The 26,155-nt window shown below is 48.2% G+C and overlaps 1 protein-coding gene across 2 annotated transcripts; it reads left to right on the plus strand.

The window, feature by feature from the left end:
* Positions 1-10,488: 10,488 nt before the first annotated feature.
* On the plus strand, positions 10,489-23,572 carry MRPL28 (mitochondrial ribosomal protein L28). 2 transcript variants are annotated; one of them, XM_065411927.1, is made up of 6 exons: positions 10,489-10,603; positions 11,321-11,621; positions 16,223-16,375; positions 17,001-17,135; positions 17,857-17,943; positions 23,067-23,572. In XM_065411927.1, exons 2-6 carry the CDS (start codon positions 11,334-11,336, stop codon positions 23,160-23,162), a joined length of 759 nt encoding a protein of 252 aa, XP_065267999.1. In that variant the 5' UTR covers positions 10,489-10,603; positions 11,321-11,333; the 3' UTR covers positions 23,163-23,572. The 2 variants fall into 2 exon arrangements, with proteins under 2 accessions (XP_065267999.1, XP_065267998.1); XM_065411926.1 differs by having other exon boundaries at positions 10,600-10,655.
* The last annotated feature ends 2,583 nt before the right edge of the window (positions 23,573-26,155 follow it).

Below are 26,155 nucleotides of genomic sequence, written 5' to 3' on the forward strand. Positions count from 1 at the left end.
GTTGGGCTGGCGTGCAGGGCCACAGGCCAGTGGGATGGAGGACTTGCTTGGGCCCCTCTTCTCCAGACGAGTGAGAACTGCCACCTGTGCATGCTCAGAACTCAGTAATGCTTTTGCTGGCTAGCCAGGGCAGCACAATGGCAGGAGCAGGTTTGACTCTGCAGATGCTGGGCCTCTGCCTCCGGGGAAAATGGTGACAAGGAGTCCCCGCACCCCTCCACGGGATAGGGAGAGGCTTCTAATGTTTTTTATAAAGAAAGGAATAGCCTGCATCCACGTGCCACCAAAAAGCCGAGAGCTCCATTCCTTCCGGCCATGGCAGCTGGTCTGGGGCTCGCTGTTACCTACCATAGTGAGGGCTCTGGCACCAGAGCTCCTCTCTAGCTGCCAACTCCTCGCAGAGGGCTCCAGGATGGTGCCTGGCTTTGTTTCCACTAGGAGTTCCTGTGATCTCACCTCCCTTTGCCATGGAAAGGGCAACTACCCCAGCTGTGTATTAGCTGGAGCCGGTGGCCTCCTTCAGCAAGGCATGTCTGTCTCATCTTGGCGTTACTGGGGAGCTGCAGGGGTGCGGTGGGCTGCCCATCCCAAAGCAAAACTATAGAAATAGAGGCACACTGTGCCCATGTATTCTAGAATTAGCTGCCCCTTTGCCCATCTCCATAATATGCTCAAGGGTTTGAGTCCTTCAAATCCTGCTTTGCATTGGGGGAATAATAACTGACGTGGAAATTCTGCCACTGAAACAAGAACCAAACCCCAGATCAGGCTACTGTTTTCACTCCTGTTTCTATCAAGTGTCAGGTCAGCAGCTGCTGGAGTTTGTTTAAATGTCTTGGCGGCTATAGCAGTTCTTGTGATTGCAGTAGGTAGTTGAGAACGTAGGTGAGTCCTGGATAGGGTGTCTGTCTTATGAGGAGGGGGCAGAATGAGACTGTGACGTCCCATGTATTGGATAGCTGTGTCTTGTTGAACATGGCAGGACAAATTTTCAACCTGGCCTTGACTAGGCCTCCCTTTCCACAGGTTGAATTATTTGCATCCACAGCTGAGAGCATGTCCAGGGCCGTCCTTACCCATACGCAAAGTACGTGCTGCTCTAGCCCCTGCTCCGGCTCTTCCGCAGGGCCCCTTCCCTGCCCCAGCCCCGCCTCTTCCCGCCCCTGCCCTGCCCCAGCCCCACTCCCCTGAGGACTCCAGAAGCAGTCAGGCCTGCACTCACCGGTAAGTAGAGCAACCCGGCCCCAGCCTGCTCCGCTCCCCTGGCTCCCAGCCGTGTCGCCGGCGAGTGCTGGGGGGCAGTTCCCCCCTCCCCCCAAGGCTGGGAGCCAGGGAGCAGAGCAGGCTGGGGCCAGGTCACTCCACTTCCCGCAGAAGGTGGCCAACCCCCCTCGCCCCCCCCCCCCACCCACGGAGGCCTAGGGCCCCACACAGGCCCCCTCCCCCCCCGCGAGCACCAAAATAGCTAGGGACAGCCCTGATCATGCCGATGTCAAAGTGCATGTACCAACCAGGGGATCAGACACCTCAGCAAACTAAACTGCAGGGGCAAAATTGCAACTGCAACTATTTGTGTGCAATTTGTGTCAAGCAAAAGGAGGCCAGTGCCTTGAACATCTGGCCTGGTGGATGTTCAACATATGTGACTTCTGGCTTTTCCCTCAGGGTGCTGACTATTTCATACTTAGGTCTGATGTGAGTAGAGTGTTGTATATTTCCTGTATACGATATGGAGTCTGACTGCTATTTGACATAAAGGATCCTTCCTTCATGATGATCAGCTGTAGAGGAAGACAGCGAAGGCTCTGTTTAAAACATGTGGTTGGGAGAAGGGAAGAGAGTAAGAGCTGTTAATTAAGGGCGCTTTCTCTGGGTAAGATTATTTGGCTTTTGAAAAATAGCCCAGCATTTTGCCAGCTGCTTACAGTCTCAAACTTTACCCTTCTCTAGCAACTAATCCAGCCACCAGCTAACTTAAAGTTCCAACAAACTCTCTTCAGGGGGCCTGGGCTGGATTTGGTGCAGGTAAATCTGGGGAAGACCTGCAAGCTGAGTTGACCTGCATCTTGCTCCTGGAGTAGAAGCAGCGACGAGAACTTCACATTGGTTGCCATATTTCTTTACAAATTAATTTTTTCAAACAGACATAGAGATGAGCGAATAACACTCATTGTACCTAGATGAAAAAGCCACTGATGGAAGGAAAAAAATGGTTATGGCTATTGCAGGTTGTTTAGAAACACTTGTATCTCTTCACTCCATGCTACAGGTAATGTGAATTTGTATGGAAGATGCTGAGTGGTAACACTAAGTGTTGTGGTAGTCTGCCTTTTTAGTTGTTCCAAGCAACATGAAGACAGGATTTTTATATTGAGATATAATGTCCCAAATCCACCGGCCTTTGTTATTCTGCTATAGGCTTGGGTCTCTGTCTTATTGTTCCTTTCACTTCCTGTACCAAGGCTCTCGTTAGTAATTTTGTACCTCATTGGAGCAGGATTTCAAACACTCTGGGATTCCTATAACTTAATCACCAGTTTTTAGCACTTTCCCTTCAGTTGTTACTAATTAGTTGTAAGCTGAGCACTTGGCCTTAGAGGATTGTAATACATTGTTTGCAACTCTTTCATACATAGAATGCTGCATTTGCAGCTGGGATGCTGCGTATTAACTAGATGGAGCAATAATACTCTAATTTATGCCTTTTTAATATAGTTTTCAATGCTGTGAAGCACATTGAGCTTTGGGATGGGTGCGGGGGGTAAATCCCTGTAATTATTTTGCTACTCTTATTCCTCTTCATCCCCAACACTATGATTGGAAAGAATTATCTTGTATAATTTTACTGGGAGAAATAAATATTTTGTCAATTACCTCGGGTAGAATTTGAGCAGATGCCAATATTTAAATACTTGATTTTTTTGCTGTAATATTTGTGGTTTAATTTTATTTTATATAGTGAATTTTAAAGCTTCGTGTTTTTATAATTTAATAAATGTAATTGTACTTGAAATCGTCCAATCTGCAATAGCACTTTCTGGAATGGGATTTTATATTTGTATGTCTAAGGCAAGAAATTAAATAAAAAGCAAAACAAAGTTCTGCAGTCCCAGCTAGTCTCTTCTTTCATGGGTATGACTGTGTGGTGATGGTGCCTTGGAGGCTGAAGTAATCTCTCCATAGAACAAGCTTAACATAGACAGCGGCAGTGCATGTTCCCCCTTCCCCACCAGTGAGTCCCCTTTCCTGGCTGTAGGGAACCCACTGTGCGAGGGAGAAGAGAGTTCAGGCTTTGTGACCCATTCAGTCCGTGGCCTCTCTGCTGAGACCACGTTGGTGGCTTTTGTGGTGTGCATAAGGGTATGTCTACACTACGGGATTAATCCGAATTTATATAATTCGAATTTTGGAAACAGATTGTATAAAGTCGAATGTATGCGGCCACACTAAGCACATTAATTCGGTGGTGTGCGTCCATGTACCGGGGCTAGTGTCGATTTCTGGAGCGTTGCACTGTGGGTAGCTATCCCATAGTTCCCGCAGTCTCCCCCGCCCACTGGAATTCTGGGTTGAGATCCCAGTGCCTGATGGGGCAAAAAACATTGTCGCAGGTGATTCTGGGTACAGCCTCACCCCTCCCTCCATGAAAGCAACAGCAGACAACCATTTTGCGCCTTTTTTCCTGGGTGAACACTGCAGACTCCATACCACGGCAAGCATGGAGTCCGCTCAGCTCAAGACAGCAGTCATGAACATTGTAAACACCTCGCGCGTTCTCGTGCAGTTTATGCTGAGCCAGGACCAGAAAAACGAGGAGAGGAGGAGGCGGCGACGGCAGCGCAGCGACAAGAGTGATGAGGACATGGACATGGACACAGAATTCTCTCAAACCGCGGGCCCCGGTGCTTTGGAGATCATGTTGTTAATGGGGCAGGTTCTATCCGTGGAATGCCGATTCTGGGCCCGGGAAACAAGCACAGACTGGTGGGACCGCATAGTGTTGCAGGTGTGGGATGATTCCCAGTGGCTGCGAAACTTTCGCATGCATAAGGGCACTTTCATGGAACTTTGTGACTTGCTTTCCCCTGCCCTGAAGTGCCAGAATACCAAGATGAGAGCAGCCCTCACAGTTGAGAAGCGAGTGGCAATAGCCCTGTGGAAGCTTGCAATGCCAGACAGCTACCGGTCAGTCGGGAATCAATTTGGAGTGGGCAAATCTACTGTGGGGGCTGCTGTGATGCAAGTAGCCAAAGCAATCACTGAGCTTCTGCTACAAAAGGTAGTGACTCTTGGAAATGTGCAGGTCATAGTGGATGGCTTTGCTGCAATGGGATTCCCTAACTGTGGTGGGGCGATAGATGGAACCCATATCCTTATCTTGGCACCGGAGCACCAGGGTACCCAGTACACAAACCGCAAGGGGTACTTTTCAATGGTGCTGCAAGCACTTGTGGATCACAAGGGACGTTTCACCAACATCAGTGTGGGCTGGCCGGGAAGGGTTCATGACGCTCGCGTCTTCAGGAACACTAATCTGTTTAAACGGCTGCAGCAAGGGACTTACTTCCCGGACCAGAAAATAACCGTTGGGGATGTTGAAATGCCAATAGTTATTCTTGGGGACCCAGCCTACCCCTTAATGCCATGGCTCATGAAGCCATACACAGGCAGCCTGGACAGGAGTCAGGAGCTGTTCAACTACAGGCTGAGCAAGTGCAGAATGGTGGTAGAATGTGCATTTGGCTGTTTAAAAGGTCGCTGGCGATCGTTACTGACTCGCTCAGACCTCAACCAAACCAATATCCCCATTGTTATTGCTGCTTGCTGTGTGCTCCACAATCTCTGTGAAAGTAAGGGGGAGCCCTTTATGGCGGGGTGGGAGGCTGAGGCAAATTGCCTGGCTGCTGATTACGCGCAGCCAGACACCAGGGCGATTAGAAGAGCACACCAGGAAGCGCTGCGCATCAGAGAAGCTTTGAAACCCAGTTTCATGACTGGCCAGGCTACAGTGTGAAATTTCTGTTTGTTTCTCCTTGATGAAAACCTGCCCCCTTTATTGACGCTCTCTCTGTAAGGAACCCACCCTCCCACTTCCCCCAGCTTGCTTTCAAAGGAAATAAAGTCACTATCGTTTAAAAATCATTTATTCTTTATTAATTGGTTATAAAAAGAGGAAGAGAACCCGGGTGGGGTTTGGGAGGAGGATCGGCAGGAAGGAAAAGGCTACTAAAAAAAGGTTAAAAAAATGACAGCCTTTTGCTTAGGCTGTCCACTGGGGTGGAATGGGAGGGCGTACGGAGCCTCCCCCCCCCCCGCGTTCTTACACGTCTGGGTGAGGAGGCTATGGAACATGGTGAGGGGGGAGGGGAGTTATACAGGGGCTGTAGCGGCATTCTGTTATCCTGCTGCCGTTCCTGAAGCTCCACCAGACGCCAGAGCATGTCTGTTTGCTCACGCAGCAGCCCCAGCGTTGCATCCTGCCTCCTCTGATCTTCCTGCCGCCACCTCTCATCTCGAGCGTCTCTCCTCTCCTCACGTTGGTCCCTCCTGTCCTCACATTCACTGGCTTCTTTCCTATACTTTGAAACCGTGTCCTTCCACTCATTCAGATGAGCTCTTTCACTGCGGGTGGATTCCATGATTTCCGCGAACATCTTGTCTCGCGTCTTCTTTTTCCGATGCCTTATCTGAGATAGCCTTCGGGACGGAGGAGGGAGGCTTGAAAAATTTGCAGCTGCTGGAGGGAGGGAAAAAAGGAGAGAATTTTTTAAAAAGATACATTTTGCAGAACAATGCTTATACTCTTTCACGGTGACCAATACTATTCACATTACATAGCACATGTGATTTCTGTGCAAGGTTGCATTTTGCCTCTTAATATTGAGTGCCTGTGGCTTTGCTGCTAGAGATCACAGACGCAGGTCCGGGCAACAGAACTCAGCTTGCATGCGGCCATGGTAAGCCATTGTCTTTCAGCTTCTGCGCCCTCCTTTCCCACATACCAAGCAAAGCCCGTTGAGTGCTGCGGTTTTCCTGTTAACCTTCAGCAGCAGAAAACAAACTAACCCCCCCCCCATCCAATTCTCTGGATGATCGCTTTATTCCCACCCCCCACCGCGTGGCTGGTATCAGGGAAGATCCCTGCTAGCCAAACGCGAAAAGCTCAGGGCCAATTCCCCACCCCCACCCCCCCCCGCGCTTGGCTAGGGAAGGATTTCTTTTCAGCCACAGGCAAACAGCCCAGTAGGAACGGCCACCTCTGTCCCCTTAATTAAATTCCCGTATTTCAACCAGGTTACCATGAGCGATATCACTCTCCTGAGGATTACACAGCGAGTTAAAGAACGGATGTTGCTTGAATGCCAGCAAACACCGGGACCATACGCTGCCAGGCTTTGTCATGCAATGATACCAGATTACTTGCTGCAAGCATGGCGTGGTCAAGTGTCCTACCATGGAGGACGGAATAAGGCTGCACTGCCCAGAAACCTTGTGGCAAGGCTTTTGGAGTACCTCCAGGAGAGCTTCATGGAGATGTCTCTGGAGGATTTCCGCTCCATCCCCAGACACGTTAACAGACTTTTCCAGTAGCTGTACTGGCCGCGAATGCATCCCAAGTCCTCAAGGCAAAGTAATCATTAAAAAACGCTTGTTTTTAAAACAAGTTTTATATTTTAAAAGGTAAACTCACCTGAGGTCCCTTCCATGGGGTCATGGTCTTGGATACAGGGTTGGGAGGGTACTTCAGTCAGGCTGAGAAAAAGATCCTGGCTGTTGGGGAGAACGGAGTGCTGGGTGCTCTCTGCAAGCTCGTCCTCCTCCTCCTCCTCTTCCCCGTCCGCAGAATCCTGAGGTGTAGCTGATGAGATTACCCCCGCCTCGGAATCAACGGTCAGAGGTGGGGTAGTGGTGGCGGCCCCCCCTAGAACTGCATGCAGCTCGGCGTAGAAGCGGCATGTCTGCGGCTCTGACACGGAGCAACCGTTTGCCTCCTTTGTTTTTTGATAGGCTTGTCTGAGTTCCTTGACTTTCACGCCGCACTGATCTGAGTCCCTATTGTGGCCTCTCTCCATCATGCCCTTGGAGATTTTTTCAAAAGTTTTGGCATTTCGTCTTTTCGAACGAAGTTCTGCTAGCACTGAATCCTCTCCCCATATAGCGATCAGATCCAGTACCTCCCGTATGGTCCATGCTGGTGCTCTTTTTCGATTATCGGCCTGCATGGTTACCTGTGCTGATGAGCTATCTGTGGTCACCTGTGCTATCCACGCTGGGCAAACAGGAAATAAAATTCAAATGTTCGCGGGGCTTTTCCTGTCTACCTGGCCAGTGCATCCGAGTTCAGATTGCTGTCCAGAGCGGTCACAATGGTGCACTGTGGGATAGCTCCCGGAGGCCAATACCATCCAATTGTGGCCACACTAACCCCCCCGAAATGACAATATCGATTTTGGCGCTACTCCGCTCGTCGGGGTGGAGTACAGAAATCGATTTTAAGAGCCCTTTATTTCGAAATAAATGGCTTCGTTGTGTGGACGGGTGCAGGGTTAATTCGATTTAACGCTGCTAGATCCAAATTAAAGTCATAGTGTAGACCAGGCCTAAGTATCCAGTAGGAACTGGCCTGGGAGCACCAACCTCATTGCACGTAGAGCGCTGAACAGGCAGGCAAAGACATGGAAATGGTCACTTCCTGCCAGGGTTACTGGCAGAAAATCTGAACCGTAATCTCCCTTCCTCATGTGGGGGAACCCTGACCAAACATCTAAAGCAGCATAATTCAGTAGAATTGTTCCTCCACTATTGCTTGTGCGTGTCAGTGCTGACCTCATGCCCCCATCTTCTGTCTCTTGCAAAATGTTCTATTTATATTATTGTAGCTGGGTATAATTTTCTGGTGTAGACCAGCCCAAAGACTCTAAACTCTTGGGTCTGCATCCAAAGGGCCTATGAAGTCAGGAGGCATCTGCCCAGGACAATAGCTGCAGACAATGGATTAGCCATTCCATCTCATTTTATATCTGGAACAGAAAGTGAGTAATGGTTGGTCTACACTAGCATTCTTCCATCTACCTAGCTACCACCTCTTTGGGAGGTGGATTTATTACAGCAAAGGGAAAACCCCTCTTGTCACTGTAGTAAGTGTCTACACTGAAGTGCTACAGCGGTGCAGCAGTAGTGGTTAAGTGTAGACATAGTCTAGCAAATGGATAATCCACCTCAGTTAAGCAGGTGCAGCCTCCCATGCACTACGTACTGGAGTCAAGAAGGAGGGGATCTTTCCTGAAGTAGGCAGTTCCTCTAGCCTCCTCCATGGCCAATGGCAAAGCTTTGTGTGGGAAATCCCAACTCTGGCACAGACCTCAGTGAGGATGTACTCTTCACAGCACACTGGAGAATGGCTCCTCCTGCCCTTCCTGGCTGGAACAGGAGTTCTGTATTTGCCTTGTGAATGAGCCATAGTACTTTCCCATATTTCATAGGCCCATTTCTGTTCATGTGCACAAGGCAAGGTCTCACTCCAGAGCAGGGCTGTGAGAGAGAGAGTGGTTGAAAGGTGATGTTCCCCTTACCATTTACTATTGTGTGCTATCCACCCCATCTCACCCTGCACAGGCCACCAGCACTGGCAGCTGAATCACAAGGTCTGATGCAGCTGAAAGCCTAAAGCCACAGATACAGAAAACTGCAGGTAGCAGACTGCACAGCTCTTGCCACTCACCCTGTACAGGCTGTCAAATGGCATACAAACATACTGCTTTCAAAGCAACATCAACCAAGCCAGAAAAAAAATCACTCTTATTCCAGAATAAAAACATTCACAAAGGGAGTTATACCCATATAGCTCTAGTGGTAAAATTATACCAGTGGAATCATGCTGGTAAATTGTCTACAATCCATAGAGTGTCTGATGGGGGAAAAATAGGAGCCAACTAAGATAAAGCCCTGCTTGAAAATAAGAAAGTAAAACAAGCAGAACCTCATGTGATGCTAGCAGACCAAGTCAGATCAGGGCCACAGGCCAATTCATTTGTGTTAGTACAGATCAAAGTGTTTGTATAAGAGTGGTGTTTAAACTTCATGAAAACGAATGGGACGTAACTTGCATTATTTTCACTTGTCTGTGTCGTTATAATGTAACAGCAAAAATGTACAGTGTGTATACCGCTGTAACTAAATAACCCATCAAAGAAGTCTTGTGAAATGCTAATTTCAAAGCAAGCAGCCATTATGTATGATGGGCAGAGGTCAAAAGACTATGTGCATTCCTCACTACTCAGCATCAAAGGCAAACCCCATGTGGGTAGAGACACAGCTTGCTTTCTGTGTAAAGAAACTATAAATATGATTCAAAGAAAGCTCCTGTATCTCTGGACTGTTTGGATTCTTACAAGGAAGAGTACCAGATGCAAAGCAGAGATCCCCAGAGACAATCTGGGTACCCTGAAAAGACTTTTGGGAAACTGGCAGTTTATCACATCACTGCCACCATTTGGAACTACAAACTGTGACTCACCTGTTAATATCTTTTACCTGCTTTAACCTCTCAACTCTTATTTCCTTTTCTTAGCTAATAAACCTATAGTTACATTACTATAGAATTGGCTGCTAGTGTTGTCTTTGGTGTAAGATTTGGAGTACCAATTGATCTGGGGTAAGTGACTAGTCTCTTGTGACTAGGAGCAACCAGATATAGTGTGATATGGGTTTGGGGGAGCGCAGGGTTGGGGCATGAGCTTACCTCCTGCGGCTCCCGGTCAGCGGCACAGCCGGGGTGCATAGGCAGGCTTCCTGCCTGTCCTGGCACCGCAGATCACGCTGCACCCCGGAAGCAGCCAGCAGCAGGTCTGGCTCCTAGGCTGCAGCTCTCACCTGCAGGCACTGCCTCCCCCAGCTGGTGTTCGGGGCAAGGGCAGCACGCGGAGCCCCGTGGCCCCCCGCCAGGAGCCAGACCTGCTGCTGGCTGTTTCTGGGGCACAGTGTGGTGTCGAAACAGGTAGGGACTAGCCTGCCTTAGCCAGGCAGCACCGCCGACTGGACTTTTAACGGCCTGGTCGGTGGTGCTCACCAGAGCTGCTGCGATCCAGTGCCTTACATTACAGTACTGGGTTGTGACCCAGTTTGAAAACCACTGCGCTAATGCATTTCAGTCACAATGAGCTACAGTGGGCACTAGGGCCCTTTTTGGGGGTGGTCAGTGGCTGGTTTTTCTGCATCTTGGAGGTGGCCGCCCTAGCCCCCAGCACCCGCAGCCTGACCCCTTGAGCCCCCCTGACCTCAAGCCCGCACCCCTGCTGGAGCTAGGCTGAGCATAGGCAGGGCCCTGGTGCGCGGGCTCCGGGGAGCTGGGTTCGCCCAGGCCCCAAGCCGAGCCGCTCCGCTCCGGCGGGTGGTGCCCGTTCGCAGGCGCGCTCTGGTCCGCTCCTCGCTCGTCCCCGCTCGCGCTTTCTCCAAACCCCGAAAGGAGGGGGCGGGGCTTGCGAGTGACACCAGCGGCAGCTAATGGGAGCAGCCTCGTGGATAGCGCCGCAGGTCCCGGTTTCTGTTTCCGCTGGCAAGGGGCGGGCGTTGGGCCTGTCTGCGTGAGCGGGGGGTGGCTGCGGTACGTGGGCTGCAGATGGGGTCGGGCTGTGGGGGATCCCCGCTTGGGGGGGGTGAGTGAGAGAGAGGGAGCAGGGCGGTTGTGGGGAGTCCCGGGGAAGCAGGGCGGTGGCAGGGCAGTGAACAGCCAGGAGGCAGGGCCGGATTAACCTTTTGTGGGCCTGGCGCCAAGCATACTTGTGGGCCCCCGCGGGGGCAAAGGAGCGTGGCGTGGGGAGGGCGGTCCCCAGAGCAAGGGGCCAGCCAGGGGCATTGGGGCATAGCATGGTGGGGCCGGCCCCGCTCCACCCAGCCCAGTGCAAGGGCTCTGTATGCAAACCGGCAGTTGCCAGACACACACTGACCCGCCCAGCCCTGTGCTGCCAGTGTGCCCCTTCCCCTCGGGGGTGGGCCTGTGCCATGCCACACAGCCCCGACTCCCTATGCCCAGGGCATCTGCCAGGCTGAGTTGGCAGCGTGGCCAGGGCTGGTCCAGTGCCAGGGTGGGGAATCACTCCAGCCTCTCGGGAGTGGCACGATTAGTCAGGCCAGGGTCTCCCCCAGCCCTGACCGGACTACCTCAGGGGTTGGGCTGTGGAGATAGGATGCCTGGAGATAGGATGACCATACATCCCCTTTTGGCCGGGACAGTTCCCTTTTTAAGCTCTGTCCCGGCCATCCTGACTTTTTTGACAAATATCCGATATCCTAACTGATCCGTTCTGTTGTTTGTTAACAGCAACCACTGCCTGATGCCGCTACACAAGTACCCGCCGCGGATCTGGGAAGCTCTGAAACTGAAGCAGGGCATCTATGCCCGTCTGCCTGCTCATTATCTCAAGTCACTACAGGATAATACACAGCTCACCCCAGTTCACTGGAAACCCCTTGGGGTGAAATATAAATTAAATCCAAAAACAGGCCAACGAGAGCGAGTGCAGGATGTTCCTATCCCAGTCTACTACCCCCCAGAGTCTCAGCAAGGGCTCTGGGGAGGAGAAGGCTGGATTTCTGGCTTTCGGTATGCTGGCAATGACAAAGTGAGTGAGTATGAAGTGCGTTCTCATCTTATGGCTTCATTTGTCTGCTGAGTGAACTGGGCCAATGCTAGGAACAGGCTGCCACCACCACACTCTCTAGCACCAAAATCAGAAGGAGAGAAAATTTCCCCCCACCCCCCATTCTTCAGTAGCAGGGAGCTTGGGTGGCGGTTGCTGTAACTCTTATTCTTTTTTCTTCACCAATAGTATCCAGGCTTCCAAGTTAGGGTTTATTGTTCCTCTTTCTCCCACCTGCTCCGATGAGAGCATCATATGAACTGTGGTCTACTATACTTTCATTTGTTAATCTTGAGAAATAATTCCTGTTTATGCAGTGTTGTAATGGGCTGTGTAACTAAGGGTACATCTTCACTACCCGCCGTATCGGCGGGTAGCAATCGATTTATCCGGGATCGATATATCGCGTCCCGTTAAGACGCGATATATCGATCCCCGAATGCGCTCACCGTCGACTCCGGAACTCCACCAGAGCGAGCGGCGGTAGCGCAGTCGACGGGGGAGCCGTGGCCATCGATCCCGCGCCGTGTGGACCCCAGGTAATTTGATCCAAGATACTTCAACTTCAGCTACGCTATTCGCGTAGCTGAAGTTGCGTATCTTGGATCGATCCCCCACCCAGTGTAGACCAGCCCCAAGACCCAACCACATGTGCAAGAGGAGCTGCTGCAGGCTTAATGTTGCCAAAGCTGCAGAGCTACAATACAGTAAGAGGAGCAGAGTGGTAGGAAGCAAGGTCATCGCTAAAGTCAGGCAGTGAGAGGAGTGATAAATTTATCCCCAAGTGGTGTAGAAAGGGGCCCGTGCATCCTGAAAGTCATTGCTTTTTACCTGGTGTTCTGCAGATAATTTTATGATAAGAAGCAGAGTTGGGGAGGGGCATGCCAAGGTCAATTCTGGCCATGAAGTTTGGAGATGTATTTCTAAGTGCTTAAGTAATGACCTTCCTGGTAACTAATGAACTTAATGTAAGTCACTTTTTCTCCTTTTGTAAGGACGTGGATCGTGTCTCCTATTTACATAGAGAGTTCTTGCCTTCGATGTATTTATTCAAGATGTGCTTTATGTAAAACCATATTTTCAGACCCGTAGACTGTCCTATAACTTGCAGGCCTGTTCCTCTGGCATTTGACTGTGTTGAGCACAGATAAGAGACCTTGAGCACCAGTCTCTTAAGCTTAATCAGGAATAGAGTTAAACTTGTTCCGTCTAAAAATGTTATTTTCAGCTTGGCACCCTTCACTAGTTTAGTTTATAATATGAGACCAGATACTAGTCCAGGGGTCGGCAACCTTTCAGAAGTGGTGTGCCAAGTCTTCGTTTATTTACTCTAATTTAAGGTTTTGCGTGCCAGTAATACATTTTAATGTTTTTAGAAGGACTCTTTCTATAAGTCTATAATATATAACTAAACTATTGTTGTATGTAAAGCAAATAAGGTTTTTAAAATGTTTAATAAGCTTCATTTAAAATTAAATTAAAATGCAGAGCCCCCCCCGGACCGGTGGCCAGGACCCGGGCAGTGTGAGTGCCACTGAAAATCAGCTCGCGTGCCGCCTTTGGCACGCGTGCCATAGGTTGCCTACCCCTGTATTAGTCTAAGTTGTTTCATTAAGGGTGATGCTTAAAGTATGTGTTTATGGTCTGTAAAATTGATACCTTATTACTTCACAGAACCCGCTACCTGTGCATATTTAGTCTTATCTGTTGATTTCACAGACCCAAACAAGTTCCTACTCCTGTTGGTACTGCAATGCCAGTACAGCTCTGGAAGAGAACTGGTGCCTACTCTTGTTTAGATGTGTGGCAGTTCTCCAAAAAGGGCCATATTTTTAAGTTTAATGTATCCACCCTACACACACCCACGTTATATATTATTTGAAAACTTATTTAAGATGACGTATGATGTGGGGCTGTAAGCCTGTAGGTAAGGTGAAACAGTGGTACCCAAAATGAGTGTAACTTTTTTCATAGTTCCGGAAACACTGCAACATGACTGACCACGGTTTTTCTGTTTAAATTAATTTCAATACCTTAATGTCATGCTTACTGGTCAAAGCTAGCAAATGATAATGTATTAAAAGATTTTTATTGGTATTGCATGGGCAATTTTCCCCCCCAGAAATGATGCTGTTTAGCATGTGGCAAAAATGGCAAATATAAACATATACAAACATGAAATGTTTTCACATCACGTTTTATATGTCAAAGTATATCACGTGATTATAATAATTTTCTATATTTTCATTGAAATTTGCTGATCTGATCAGTCTCACACTGAAGGTTGCACACCACTAGCAGTAGATTACATGCCCATAGTTTGTGCTTCGTAGTGGGTAGATATAAATGTATGTTAATTCCTAATGGGGTTCTCCATTTGTGAGCTTTTATACATACAATGTAGCATCTAGTCTGCCTGGTAGATTTAAATTTGTACTTGCCTATGCAACTACCCATTGAAATATTCTAGAAACTATTGTTTTAATTCAGTGACACGTATGCACAGGTCAGTATTAGTGTTAGAGATGACAGCTTCATATTATGAATATCCAAAGGCTATGAAAGAAAGAAGTTACCTAACAAGAAGTAGTGAAGACAAAGTCCACAAACAAGTCCTTGCCTCTGCACTGAAGAAGGAAGAAGAGCATGTTACAACTCTTAACAACCATGTCAGCAACAATAAGACAAACACATTTTACCCTACATAGCATCCAGAAGTGCTTATCAACATATCTGCTGAACTACATGTCACATCAGATGTACAAGAGACTCTACTGAAAATAGCAGATGTTGGGGAAGAACAAATGGAGAGATTTGAGAGAGATGCATGATTGTGCTGCAATTTCTTATACATACACAGTTCTGCTTATGCTATCAAGCATGAGAATAGACTCTTAAAATCCACAGCAGGCTTCTGTCAGGCCTACATATGCCTTTGCTCCCAACAGTAATGACGTTGACTAGAAATGTCAGCAGTGCTATTACATTTCAATGATACCTGTACAAATCTGTTGTTAGACTTTGTTTAACCCTTTAGATCAGTGGTTCTTAACCTTTTTTCATTTGTGGCCCCTAAAAAAAATTTCAAATGGAGGTGAGAACCCCTTTGGAAGTCTTAGACATAATCTGCGGACCCCCAGGGGTACGTGAACCACAGGTTGAGAATCACTGCTCAAGATTATAACTTCAAAGCATCACAACAACAAAGAAATACAATTTTATGTCTTGAATTGATTCATAGAGTCAAACTAACAGAAACAAATGCAAATATTTCAAAGTGGTCATTTTAACGTGTTGATGGTGACATTATCACTGTTTCTGTGGTAATGGCATCAATTCACAGCTTCATCTTAGACCTCATCTTAAAGTAGACATAATAAGCTTTCAAATGATGTACAGGGGGCATATGTGTGTATAGAGAAAGTATACTAAGTCGACCAAATTGGTGGTGTTTGCTGCCCACCTATTTGTGCAACGTATTCAGAATTGTTGACTGAATTCCAGTGTTAGGTTCTAGTGCTGGTGATGTGCAAATCAGAAAGAGCCCAGCTTAACTATCAGATCCCAGGGTAAGTGTGCAGGGGTGGCAGGTAGAACAAATATAATTTTACTTATCAGTTGAGCAGACTTGCTCTGGAATGACTGAGACCCAATACCCACAGACTTCTCCAGCAAACCCTTCATCCAGTTTTCAGTAAATCATACCTAGATTTAATTTCAGACCCAGCATGATTTTATTCTGTAGTTCCTGAAAGGCTCTAAGGGCCAGACCCTCCAGGGTATCAGGTGCCCATCTCCCATTGAAATCAGGTGGTAGTTGAGTACCTAAATACCTTTTGAGAATCTAGAGCAACTTCTTGACACAGGAATAAATCCGTTGCACAGCAGAGCGGACAATAATTAGCATTGTGTTTGTCTAACCGAGGTGTGTGAACCAAGGCTTCCGCACACAGCAACAGTGTGTCTACTTTCCTATGGTGTGATTAGGCTTCCTGCCTTAGGGATAGTCTTTGGAGGTGTTGGGATGCCAAGCAAGGCACGTTTGTGCTTTTTGTAAGAGTTTGTCTGTTTCGTTCCAAGTAATCCCTTGGTGTGTCCTAGGATGACCCAATGTTCTGGGTCTTGGAGCGGCATTGTAATGTCTCCAGCCTTGGATCAGGGCAAACCTGAGGTGAATGAACCCTGACAAACACTGACCAGCAAGGAGAAGGTGATGTGGGGGAGCAGGAGGAAGTCATTGGGTAGGGGGGCACCCCAACTTAACTCAATTGTGGATCACAGCAGCTTGTCAGGAGATTAGTTTGCATAAAATGGAGTAGATTGCAATGGCTGTGAGAAGTACTTCCCAGCATGCAATGTAGCCTGGCTGCCCAGATTGCATGCTGGGTTCTGCTGTCCCCACATGCTATATCTGCGGGTGGGCCCTATTTGTCCATTCCTGCCTTAGGGGCTCTGTGACAAAACATAGGCTCTCTACTGCCATGTCCAGTGTTTGTGGGTGCGATTGTATAGTCTCTTCTGAGTAATGTGGCCATTAACAGAGGGATGATTTATTCTTTGGGAATCTTCTTTATCCATATTAGCTCTCAAACAGACTGAAGAAGACTTGGAAGCCACAGCTTTTTGAGCGGGAGTTGTATAGTGAGATCCTTGACAAGAAGTTGACCATTACAGTCACCATGAGAACCCTGGACTTGATCGACGCAGCCTATGGATTGGATTTCTACATCCTCAAGGCAAGGCGCATGTGTTTCTGCTTTGCTGAGTTATGTGGGAGGGTAGGCCCCTGAACTTTTCCCAATGAGGTCCACATCAGCAGCTTGGCATTTACCACAGTGCTGCACCCAAATCATGTAAGTGGAGCTGGTTGGAAGCACCCTAACCTTAATATGGCAGTGCAGCCCTAAAGGTCCCAGCCTGCAATGCTCCATCTTGATTTCGGCATTAAATGTTAGGGCGGCTGTGTCTGTATTCTAGACCTCTGTGACTCGGGCTACACTCTGACCACACCTCAGAGTGAGTTAAGTTCAATGTAGATGCAAGAAGTCATTTCCAGCCTCAGGTGCTGTGCCTTGTCTGTCCTCAAGCCTTTCTAGTGAGAGCTTCAACAATCTCCACGGGCAGATTATTCCACCAGCTAGTCACGCAGCTGTTTGCAGCATTTTCTTAGTGCCTAGTTTAAATTTCCTTTCTGGTCATTACTACAGTGCTGCCTATAAAATAGCAGGCAGTACTGAGGAGTAGCCACCAGTAGGTGGGGAAAGGAGGACTGACTGTTTCACTGATGTTGCAGAAAAGTAATTTACAGTCTTTTGAATCCATCCGTCCATCAACATCAATCATCAAACTTTATTCCTTCAGACTCCAAAGGTTGATCTGTGTTCCAAGCTAGGGATGGATTTGAAACGAACAATGCTGCTACGGCTCGCTCGGAGGGACCCTAGCCTGCATCCAAATGATCCAGCAAAGAGAGAGGCTATCTATAACAAGTATCAGGTGGGTAGTTCACCTGTTTATTATCAGATCTATACAATGAAGCTTGTCTGTCCCTCCTAATTGGTCATGTTTGCTAGGCAGTGGGGTGATGAATAGTTGAAGATTCTATTCTCAGGGTTAAAACTGGAGGGTAGAGTTGATGCCCCCCCCCCCCCTTCTATTATTTGGCCAGTTGTCATTTTACATGGGCTGTTTGCTGAGTGCACCTTTGATCAGTCAGAAGGGGAAAGGCTCACGTTTTCGGTGTTAGCCAGAAAGGCCTTGAAATGATCACTGGGCTTCTACCATCACCACTATGTTGACAGAGGGGCCATCTGAGCTGCTGCTGCAGTGAAGCCCTATCCGTGTGTGTGGGATACTGCTGATTAACATTTAATGCTGAAGCAAGTCAGCACAGAGCCAGTGTTAACGTAATACCCAGTTCCCAAAGCTATTCTGACGTTCACTATGCTGACCTAAGACAGAGCCTGGCAGCTTGTGTGCAATAAGAAACAAACCTATGTTTGCTAAATGGAAAAGAAGTAAGCTGGGGCGGATAAACTTCTTTGCTGGTCACCAGAAATGGAAAGTGCACATGCACAATGCTCAATTCTTTTGACGGTGATTCTGTTCCAATTAGCTCCCCCCCAGTTGCCTGAGACATTCCCACAGTCCTACTGGAGCTAGTCACTAACTTCCCCAGTAAAGATTATACCATTAACCCCTTCCTCTTGTCACACAGGAATTTGTGATCCCAGAAGAGGAGGCGGAGTGGGTTGGGCTGAGTTTGGAAGAAGCTGTAGAAAAGCAGCGTCTTCTAGAGAAGAAGGTGAGTTCTGAGTTATATGGGAACACAATGTCCTCACTCTCTCTTGGGCAGCACCCACTGGCTGTGTATCCAGTTGCTTTACAAAGAGCCCATGCAGTGCTCTCATTGATGCTGTGCTCTGAGGTGGGCACCTCCGAAGTGCCACGTTAATCAGCACAGCTAATGTGGACATGTTTTAACAGGAGATGTTTAATGTTGGAATGATTTCCTTGGGGGTGTTTGATAAGAGTCAGTTACACACACACACCCCTGACCCTATAATGGAAATGCTTTGGGTCTGCTGGCTTCTTTCTTTTCAGAAGGAATCATTCCTCTGAGCCCCTTCTAGGTCACATCCATGCTGCTTAGGATATAGATATGACTGCAGGTTCCAGCTCTCCCCCTGCAGCCCTATCGACACCTCAGTTTCACTTGCTTTTCAGAAATACTAATCTGGAGCTTCTTAGTATTATGAGGTAGGGGTTGGGGATCCCACAGGCAGCCACAATGCATCAGAAGAGAGAGTAGCTTCCAAGCTTCCCAGCAGCCTGCAGGGTGTGTGCCCCACGCTCACCCTCAGTACTCCCATCTGTTTGCAACCTCAGCAGTCACAGAAAGACACAGCATGGTATGGCTAGTTGTTCCTGAGCTTCATGGAGGATGGGATTCCAGGCCACCAATTCCAGGGGAGGGGGTGTCTCCTGTAGTAGCAGAGGAAGAAAGGACAGAGCATGGAAGGGTAGGCAGTGGAGGCCAAGGGCAATTATCAAAAGGCTTAGCAATCCTCGTGTGGAATCATTGGTCTCTAGCCTTACCTGCATGAGTGTGGATGGATCAGTACTTGTGCTCTTCTGTGAACTTACTTTTTTTTTGAGACATCCTAAACAGTTGAGACACAGCTGAGGAGGGGGGGGTGTTGCCAACACTTTGGAGGATAGAACTAAAATTCGGGGGGATCTTGATAAATTGGAGAACTGGGCTATAGATGACAAAATGAAATTCAACAAAGATAAATGTAAGGTGCTACTCTTAGGGAAGAAAAATCAAAAGCACAAATACAGAATGTAGGATAACTGGCCTGGCAGCACACAGCACTGCAGAGAAGGATCTGGGAGTTGTGGTGGATCACAACCACAACATGCATCAGCAATGCGATGCTGTTGCAAAACAAGCAAATGCAATTTTAGGTTACATTAATAGAGGCATAGCATGCAAGACACGGGAGGTGATAGTTCCGCTCTACTGGAGTACTGCGTCCAGCTTTGGTCACCAATGTATAGAACGGATGTGGAGAAATGAAAGGATCCAGAGGAGAGCAACAAAGCTGATCAAAGGATGGAATGCAAGCCATATGAACAAAGGCTGAAGGAACTGTGTGTGTTTAGTTTGGAAAAGAGGAAACTAAGGGGAGACATGATAGCAGTCTTCAGATACTTGAAGAGGTGTCCTCTCTCGCCTCAGAGGGCAGGACAAGAGATAATGGGTTCAAACTACAGCATAGCAGATTTAGATTAATCTCAGAAAAAACTTCCTAACTGTAAGAACAGCAGGACAATGGAACAGACTGCCTAGGGAGGTTGTGGAAGCTACTTCACTGGAGGTTTTCAAAAGGAGACTGGAGAGTCATCTGTCTTGAATGGTTTAGACACAACAAATCCAGCATCTTGGCAGGGGGTTAGAGTAGATGATCTTTGTGGTCCCTTCTGACCCTATGGTTCCTGTGATTCTATAAACTGGTGCCCAGTCTCTGAGTGGCTTCAGCACCTAGCAAAGCCTGCAGTGCTTTCTGGGGTCAGGGAGTTAGATTTTTTCCCCCCTACCCGTGTAGTGATCGGCTGAAACCCTGTAGCAGCATCACACTGCGTGACCCCAGTGACTGCAAATGACTACTGCGTTATTTATGATAAATAACTAGAGGGGTGCGCTTTGTTGTGTCTGTGGGCCAAGCTGCAGACCCAATGAGAGGGCAGCATGTTCCTGCAGCCTGTGATGTGTGGGCAGCAGGTGGAGAGCCAGTCATTTTTATGCCTGCAGCTATTTGGCCGGGGGAAGGAGATGTGTAGGGAGTGATGTGGATGGGTAATGGGGAGCCTGCAATAGATACTTCTAGTCCCTGCACTCGGAGCTGCTTTGTTCTTTACCTTCCAATTACTCATTAAATCTGACTCCATCCTCTTCCCACTTGACTGTAGAAGTTCACACAGCTCCCTCACTAGAATCCTTATGCCCCCCAGCATTTGGCTGAGAATCACTGCCTACTCTCCCACCCACCCTCCAGGGCCCCCCTTCTTCCCGAGTCAGTATTTGTGCTGTGGAGCTGATAAACGCAGGGTTCATTATAAACAGTCTCTGCTCTCTGCCCCCTCTTCTGGGTCCTTATCTTTCCTCCCCATCCCCAGATCCCTGCTTGCCTCATTATCACCCCCACTCCCTTCCAACTACACTGCCCCCTCCCCTCCAGGTGCCTGCTTTGACCTCCACATCTTCACTTCCCTCCAGGTTAGTGGTCCCCAAACTGTGGGGCATGGCCACATAAGGGGGCATGGCGGAATGTTCAGGTGGGTGCATGACAGGGCCCGGGCCAGCCCCAACGAGAGGGCGGGGAGGGATCTCCCCCCAGCTGCAGCTCTGCCCTCATTCCCTCTCTACCCCCAGGCCAGCTGTGCCTGTACCCCCAGCTCCTCCAGTTCCACCCCCAGCTCCGCCTTTAGCCCAAGCTCCTCTGCTGAGCCAACTGTGCAGTAATCGGGGGGGGGGGGGGCGGTGGGAGGCATGGACAGATTCCATTACTAGTCGGGGGGGGGGCACAACAGGGCACCACTGCTTCAGGTCCCTGCTTCCCCTCACCACACACCCCTGCAACTCCAAAGTACCTTTTTACTCCTTAGTCTCCTTCCCTCTTCCTCTGCCCCCCCCCCCCCGCTATTTTTTTCTCCTGTTTGACACCCTGAGTGCCTTATCTCCCAATCTGTTAAACTCCTCTGGAACTTTGGCAGAGGTGAGATGGTTGGGGTGTTATGCTGGAAGTTAATGGCTGCCATCATCTGGTCTTTAAATCTCTATAATTTCAAGCCTTGTTAAAGCTGCTAGATGTGCTAAGCAGATGTGAGGGGTTCTGTGCCCCCCATTTCCCCTTTCCGGTTTTCTGATTTTCCCCAAAATCAATAGGATTCTGCCCATACATGGGTAGAACGTTCCCTGAAATTTTGGAATTGATCAGATTTGGTATTCCAAAGTTACAGCTTTACTTCCAGACCAACAGTCACATGCCATCAAGATGAGAGCAGGGCCCTGCTTCGCTCAGCCAGTAAAATGATCCAGCCCCTCCAGTATATGACCATCTGCTGTCCTGCAGCACTGGCTGGGTGAAATTGCTTGACATGTACAGCTAATGGAGGGACTAGTCAGTTTTCACCATCCCTTCAGGATTCTAAGTACCACAGCCCAGTCCCCGCTTGCGCAGCCTCTTCCCAGGTTGCTGTCTGGTCTCAGTCCTGCCCAGACCTCTGTCTATTTTCCTTGCCCTTCTTAGGGCCATTTCACTCTCAGCGAGTTGATAGTGACCAAAGTTCTATTCAGAGGGAATGGCAAACTGCTCAGTAAAACGCCATGAGATATTGTGCATCACTTTCTACCCTATGTGCTTATGGCAGAGCATGTCGCAGGTTCAGAGTTGTGTACGTGAGAGAAAAGACTGGGTGATTTTTCCCAGGGTACATTACTTTACACTTATTCAAATACACTTCCATTGGTCACTGTGACCTGGGGGTGCCTGGGGTAGCCCTCACGGGAAATGCTAAAGTCAGGGCAGGCTGCAAAAGGGAGAGCAGATACTCCCAAAACTGGTGGTTAATTCTGAAGTTAAGCTCATCACCAGTCACAAACTGTGCTTCCTATCTCCCACACTGATTATCAACAAGCAAAAAAAGAAACCATACAGCTTCCTTTATTGCAAGCCAGTTTTCTGGCTCCCAATCAGCACCTAGGTCCAGTACAGTGAGAAGTTATTTTAAACTCTGCTCACAAATACAAAAATGTGGCTGACCCTTTGGGGTTAGAAGAACGTCACCAGGTCAGTATAGGTTTGGATCTTACCCAAAATATCATGCTGCCAGCCAATCCTTTGGTGTCTAAAACTAAAGATTTATTATAAAGAAAAAGGAAAGAAAAAGAAGAGAGATTTTAAATGGTAAAACAGTCACATACATACAAAGACTTTAAAGTCCATATATCAGTCCTTAGCAGTAGTGGTGAGTTTGCTGGCTTGAAAGTTCCTCTGGAATACATCCACAGCTTGGATGGGTCATTCAGTCCTTTGTTAAGAGCTTCAGTTTGTAGCAAAGTTCCTCCAGAGGTAAGAAGCAGGATTGAAGACAAAATGGAGAAGATGCAGCTGCCTTTTATAGTCTTTTGCCGTGTGGCCTGTGCTTCCTTTGTTTCAAACACAAGCTGCCCAGCACCTGGCTTGGAGGCCTTAGCATTCTGTCCATAGGCATGCCCCTGCATGCCTTGCTGAGTTATAAGGTGTATCTGCCTTCTCTCAATGGGTCAGTTGTATAGCTGATGGTCCTTAATGAGCCATCAAGCAGGCTAGGCAGAGCTGATGCCCAAACTGTCTGGGGGTGTCACCCAGAAGCATAGCACAAGTTTTGAAATACAGACATACATATCTATAACCCATAGTACAAAGGTGACACAAACATATAAACAAGATTATCATCTTTGGCAAATTATAACATTTTTGCAGATACCTTACATGGCATATCTGGCACAACTCATTACAATTTTACAATATTGATATTCATAAAGTCCTTAAGTGTCCCCCAGATTCCACACAGCGTCACAGTCACCATGCTGCCTTTTCCTCCTAAACTATTCAGGAGTGAAGCCGTATCCTTCCATGGGAGAGAGGGGAAGGGCTTGGGAAAACATCCCAAGGGTGAGCTGCAGGTTAGTGAATAGAGATAAGTCTTGGTGCCGTAGTACAGATAGAGAGAGGCAGTGTGTGTAAAAGGTAAGGACTAAAACACCCATTAAAGATTGTTCATGGTTTAACTAGCACAATGGCCGTTGCACACTTTACCCCTTCCCTCTTCCTGTTGCTGCTCAGGTTCAGTCTCTCATTAACCCATTTTCTCTCTCAGGACCCTACTCCTCTTTTTAAAGTGTATGTGGAAGAGCTGGTCCAGCAGCTCACGGAGCAGTCACTCTCTGAAGCAGCAGAAGTAAAGAAATCCTAGCAAGGAACAGCTTCCTGTCACAGCCTGGAGTGTGCAGCCTTCCAGGACTATTGATTTCAGCAGGCCTCCCTCTGCCTCTTGAGTCACTCGTGCGGCAGAGAAAGGTGGGCTGTTGAAGAGTTTGATCCAGAGTGATCATGGCTGCTACTACTCTCTAGCAATAGTGGCACAAAGTGAAGCCTGAATTCAGAAAGAAAATGGCCCCTTTTGGTCAGGGAAGGACTTACCCCCATCGCTTCCTGTCATGCGCCTGTTATACTGACCAAAGTGACGCCATCTGCCTCTGCAAATAATTCCCTTTGGGTCTTGAACTGGGAGCTGATTCAGATGCTTTGAACTGGATTCCTGATGTACAATGAAATGTGCTTATTCAGGGCATCAATAAATATCTTTGCATCTGATAACCCTAATGCTGACTGGCTTTATTTGGTCTGTAGCACAGAATGCAAGCTTTAGGGAGGAAGCAACTTAGGAGTTCAGGTCGCTTGCCCCAGCTTATATAGAAGAGCCAACTATTTAGCATCTGAGATTCTGGGCTCCAAAATAGTGACAAATGCACGTATCTGCCAGCAGGTGGAGCAGTGTTCTTAGCCTGGGTGGACTGTATCTGTTTGTTACTGCTACACTATAACTCTGGTTCCATTACAGTTCAGTTTAATACAAGCTTTAGATCTTTATTTTGTAAAAATCTAATTGAAATGGCTAAAACCAAACGCTAGAATAAAGTGTAAGAGCTGTTTGAAGCGTTCATGGTGGTTTGATGAAAACTCAATTGATACAGAAAGAACAAAGTTTAAAAATCACCCGCTTTGCCATTATTTCATTGGATTCTCACTCTTCTCTACACTCCAACACAAAACCATAACAGTGACCTCAGCAGGGTTCAGGCAGAGCCATTGCCCCCCACCTTTTACTGGCTGTGAGGGCAAACAAGGGAGGGGAGGGGGCGGAGAGGAGTGAGCCGGGGGAGCAGGGTCTTGGGGGGGAAGAGGCAGCGCAAGAGTGGGGCCTCAGGGAGAAGGGGCCGTGTGGGGGCTCGGGGAAGGGGTGGTGCAAGGGCAGGGAGAAGGGGTGGCGCAGGGGTTCTGGGGGAACAAAGGGGCAGTGTGAGGCCAGGGCTTTGGGGTGGGGCCACGGTTTGGGCACCTGTGGGCCCCCCACTTTTAGGGTGCTTCTGCTGCTCCTGTCCCCATTGCATGGAATATGGAGCAGCCAGATTTGCTGATCTATTGATATAATTGGTCTAAAAGGATGTGGGATCACTGTTAATGTTTTACCCTAGTAGGTTTGATGAAGCTGAGGTATGTAGTGTTTTTGTTGGAGATGGAAGTGAAAGCCTTATGGAGTGCTGAAGAGTGTTATCAACAGCATTATAGGCCATATGAAGATAGAAAGGAATGCCCAAGTCTTTCCTCTTACTCCCATGCCTTTAAGATGACTTTTGCCCCTGCATTAACTGTTCCTAAATAGAGTTTTCTTCTTCAAATGAGGGTCCCTGTGTGTATTCCACACATGGGTGCACATGCGCTCCAGCTGCCAGAGTCTGAAATTTTTTTTTCAAGCAGTGTCCGTTGGTCCGCACATGTGCCCTAGCATTCTTTGTGCACTGAACCGAGGGCATAAAAGGTGGTGTGGGCCAACATTTCTCCATTTCCTTCTGAATGGTCCAAGTAGGAATCTTTGGTGTGTTCTCAACTCATTTCTACTGTGTTGTTTCTGTAAATATATTGTAAATAGTTTTAGTATTTTTTCTAGTATAGTGTTGTTAGATAGTTGGTCCCCTTTTTCCACCCCACACACACCTTGGGGAATTTATTCCCCCCCAGGGAAGGCTGGGATTATGCCTAATGTTCTGGGGTTCAAGAACTGTTTCGTGTCCTGGCTCTTTTTCTGTGAGTGACGAATATCTCAGCCAAGAGCAGCATCTGCCGCCCTTTCCCCCAGAACTCCTGAGGGTCGGGAACTGTGACTTAAGAAACACCTAACGGAGAAGGAAATGAGAGTCTAATCTGATCAGGGCCAGGGACAACCCCCGCCCTGTACGTCAGACCCATCAAACAGGAACTGAGGCTAAGGCCATGTCTACACTTACCAGGGATCCATGCTGCTGCGATTGATGCAGCAGGGGTCAATTTAGCGGGTCTAGTGAAGACCCACTAAATTGACCGCAGAGCGCTTTCCGGTCGACTCTGGTACTCCACCGGAACGACAAGATTAAGGTAAGTCAACGGGAGAGCGTCCGTCGACGCAGTGCAGTGAAGACACTGCAATAAGTCGACCTAAGCTACGACAACTAAGTAGCGTAACTTAGGTCGACTTACCGTGGTAGTGTAGACAAGGCCTAAGACTTCTAAGCCTAAAGAGAAGCCTTCCTATGAGAGTAAGAGGCACTCATAGGCAAAAGGACAAACTGTGGAAAACTGTTCCAAAGAGGAAGGATCCCTCCCCACCCTGTCAAAGTTGGGAGCTAAAGACTTAGGCTTGAGTAAATCTTCTTGGCAAGAGAAAGTGGTTCTCAAGGGTATGGATCCGCCAGTTGCAGCACCAGTTCCTATGGCTAAGGACAAACAGCCGCTGGTGCTCTCTGCCACATCCAGGCCAATGTGGTGCCTATAACAACATGACCCCAGATGGATCCGACTTCCACTTTGACCAGGGAAGCTTTGGATCTGACAGCTCCACCAGTGGACTCTCCCTGCTCCCCAGGGTGGTCTGAGACCTAAGTCTTCCTGGAGGACATTTTTGCTCTCCCATGATCCTCTTGGGACCGTCCCTATTCCAGGACATTGTTACTCCTGAGGATGCAAAGTCATTCTTCCATCTTGCCTGCCAGCCTCAGTGCGCAGCCGTCAGTGCCATTGGTTTCTACAGGTATGTTAGCAAAAAGAAAAAGGTCAGGGAAAGTGTGGGACCCTTGATGAATGGGGGATGCAACCTAGTGACAGATGATGTGGAAAAGGCTGAAGTACTCAATGCTTTTTCTTTTTGCCTGA

The sequence above is a fragment of the Emys orbicularis genome, chromosome 10 (assembly GCF_028017835.1).
Source record: "Emys orbicularis isolate rEmyOrb1 chromosome 10, rEmyOrb1.hap1, whole genome shotgun sequence".
Classification (NCBI taxonomy): Eukaryota; Metazoa; Chordata; order Testudines; family Emydidae; genus Emys; species Emys orbicularis.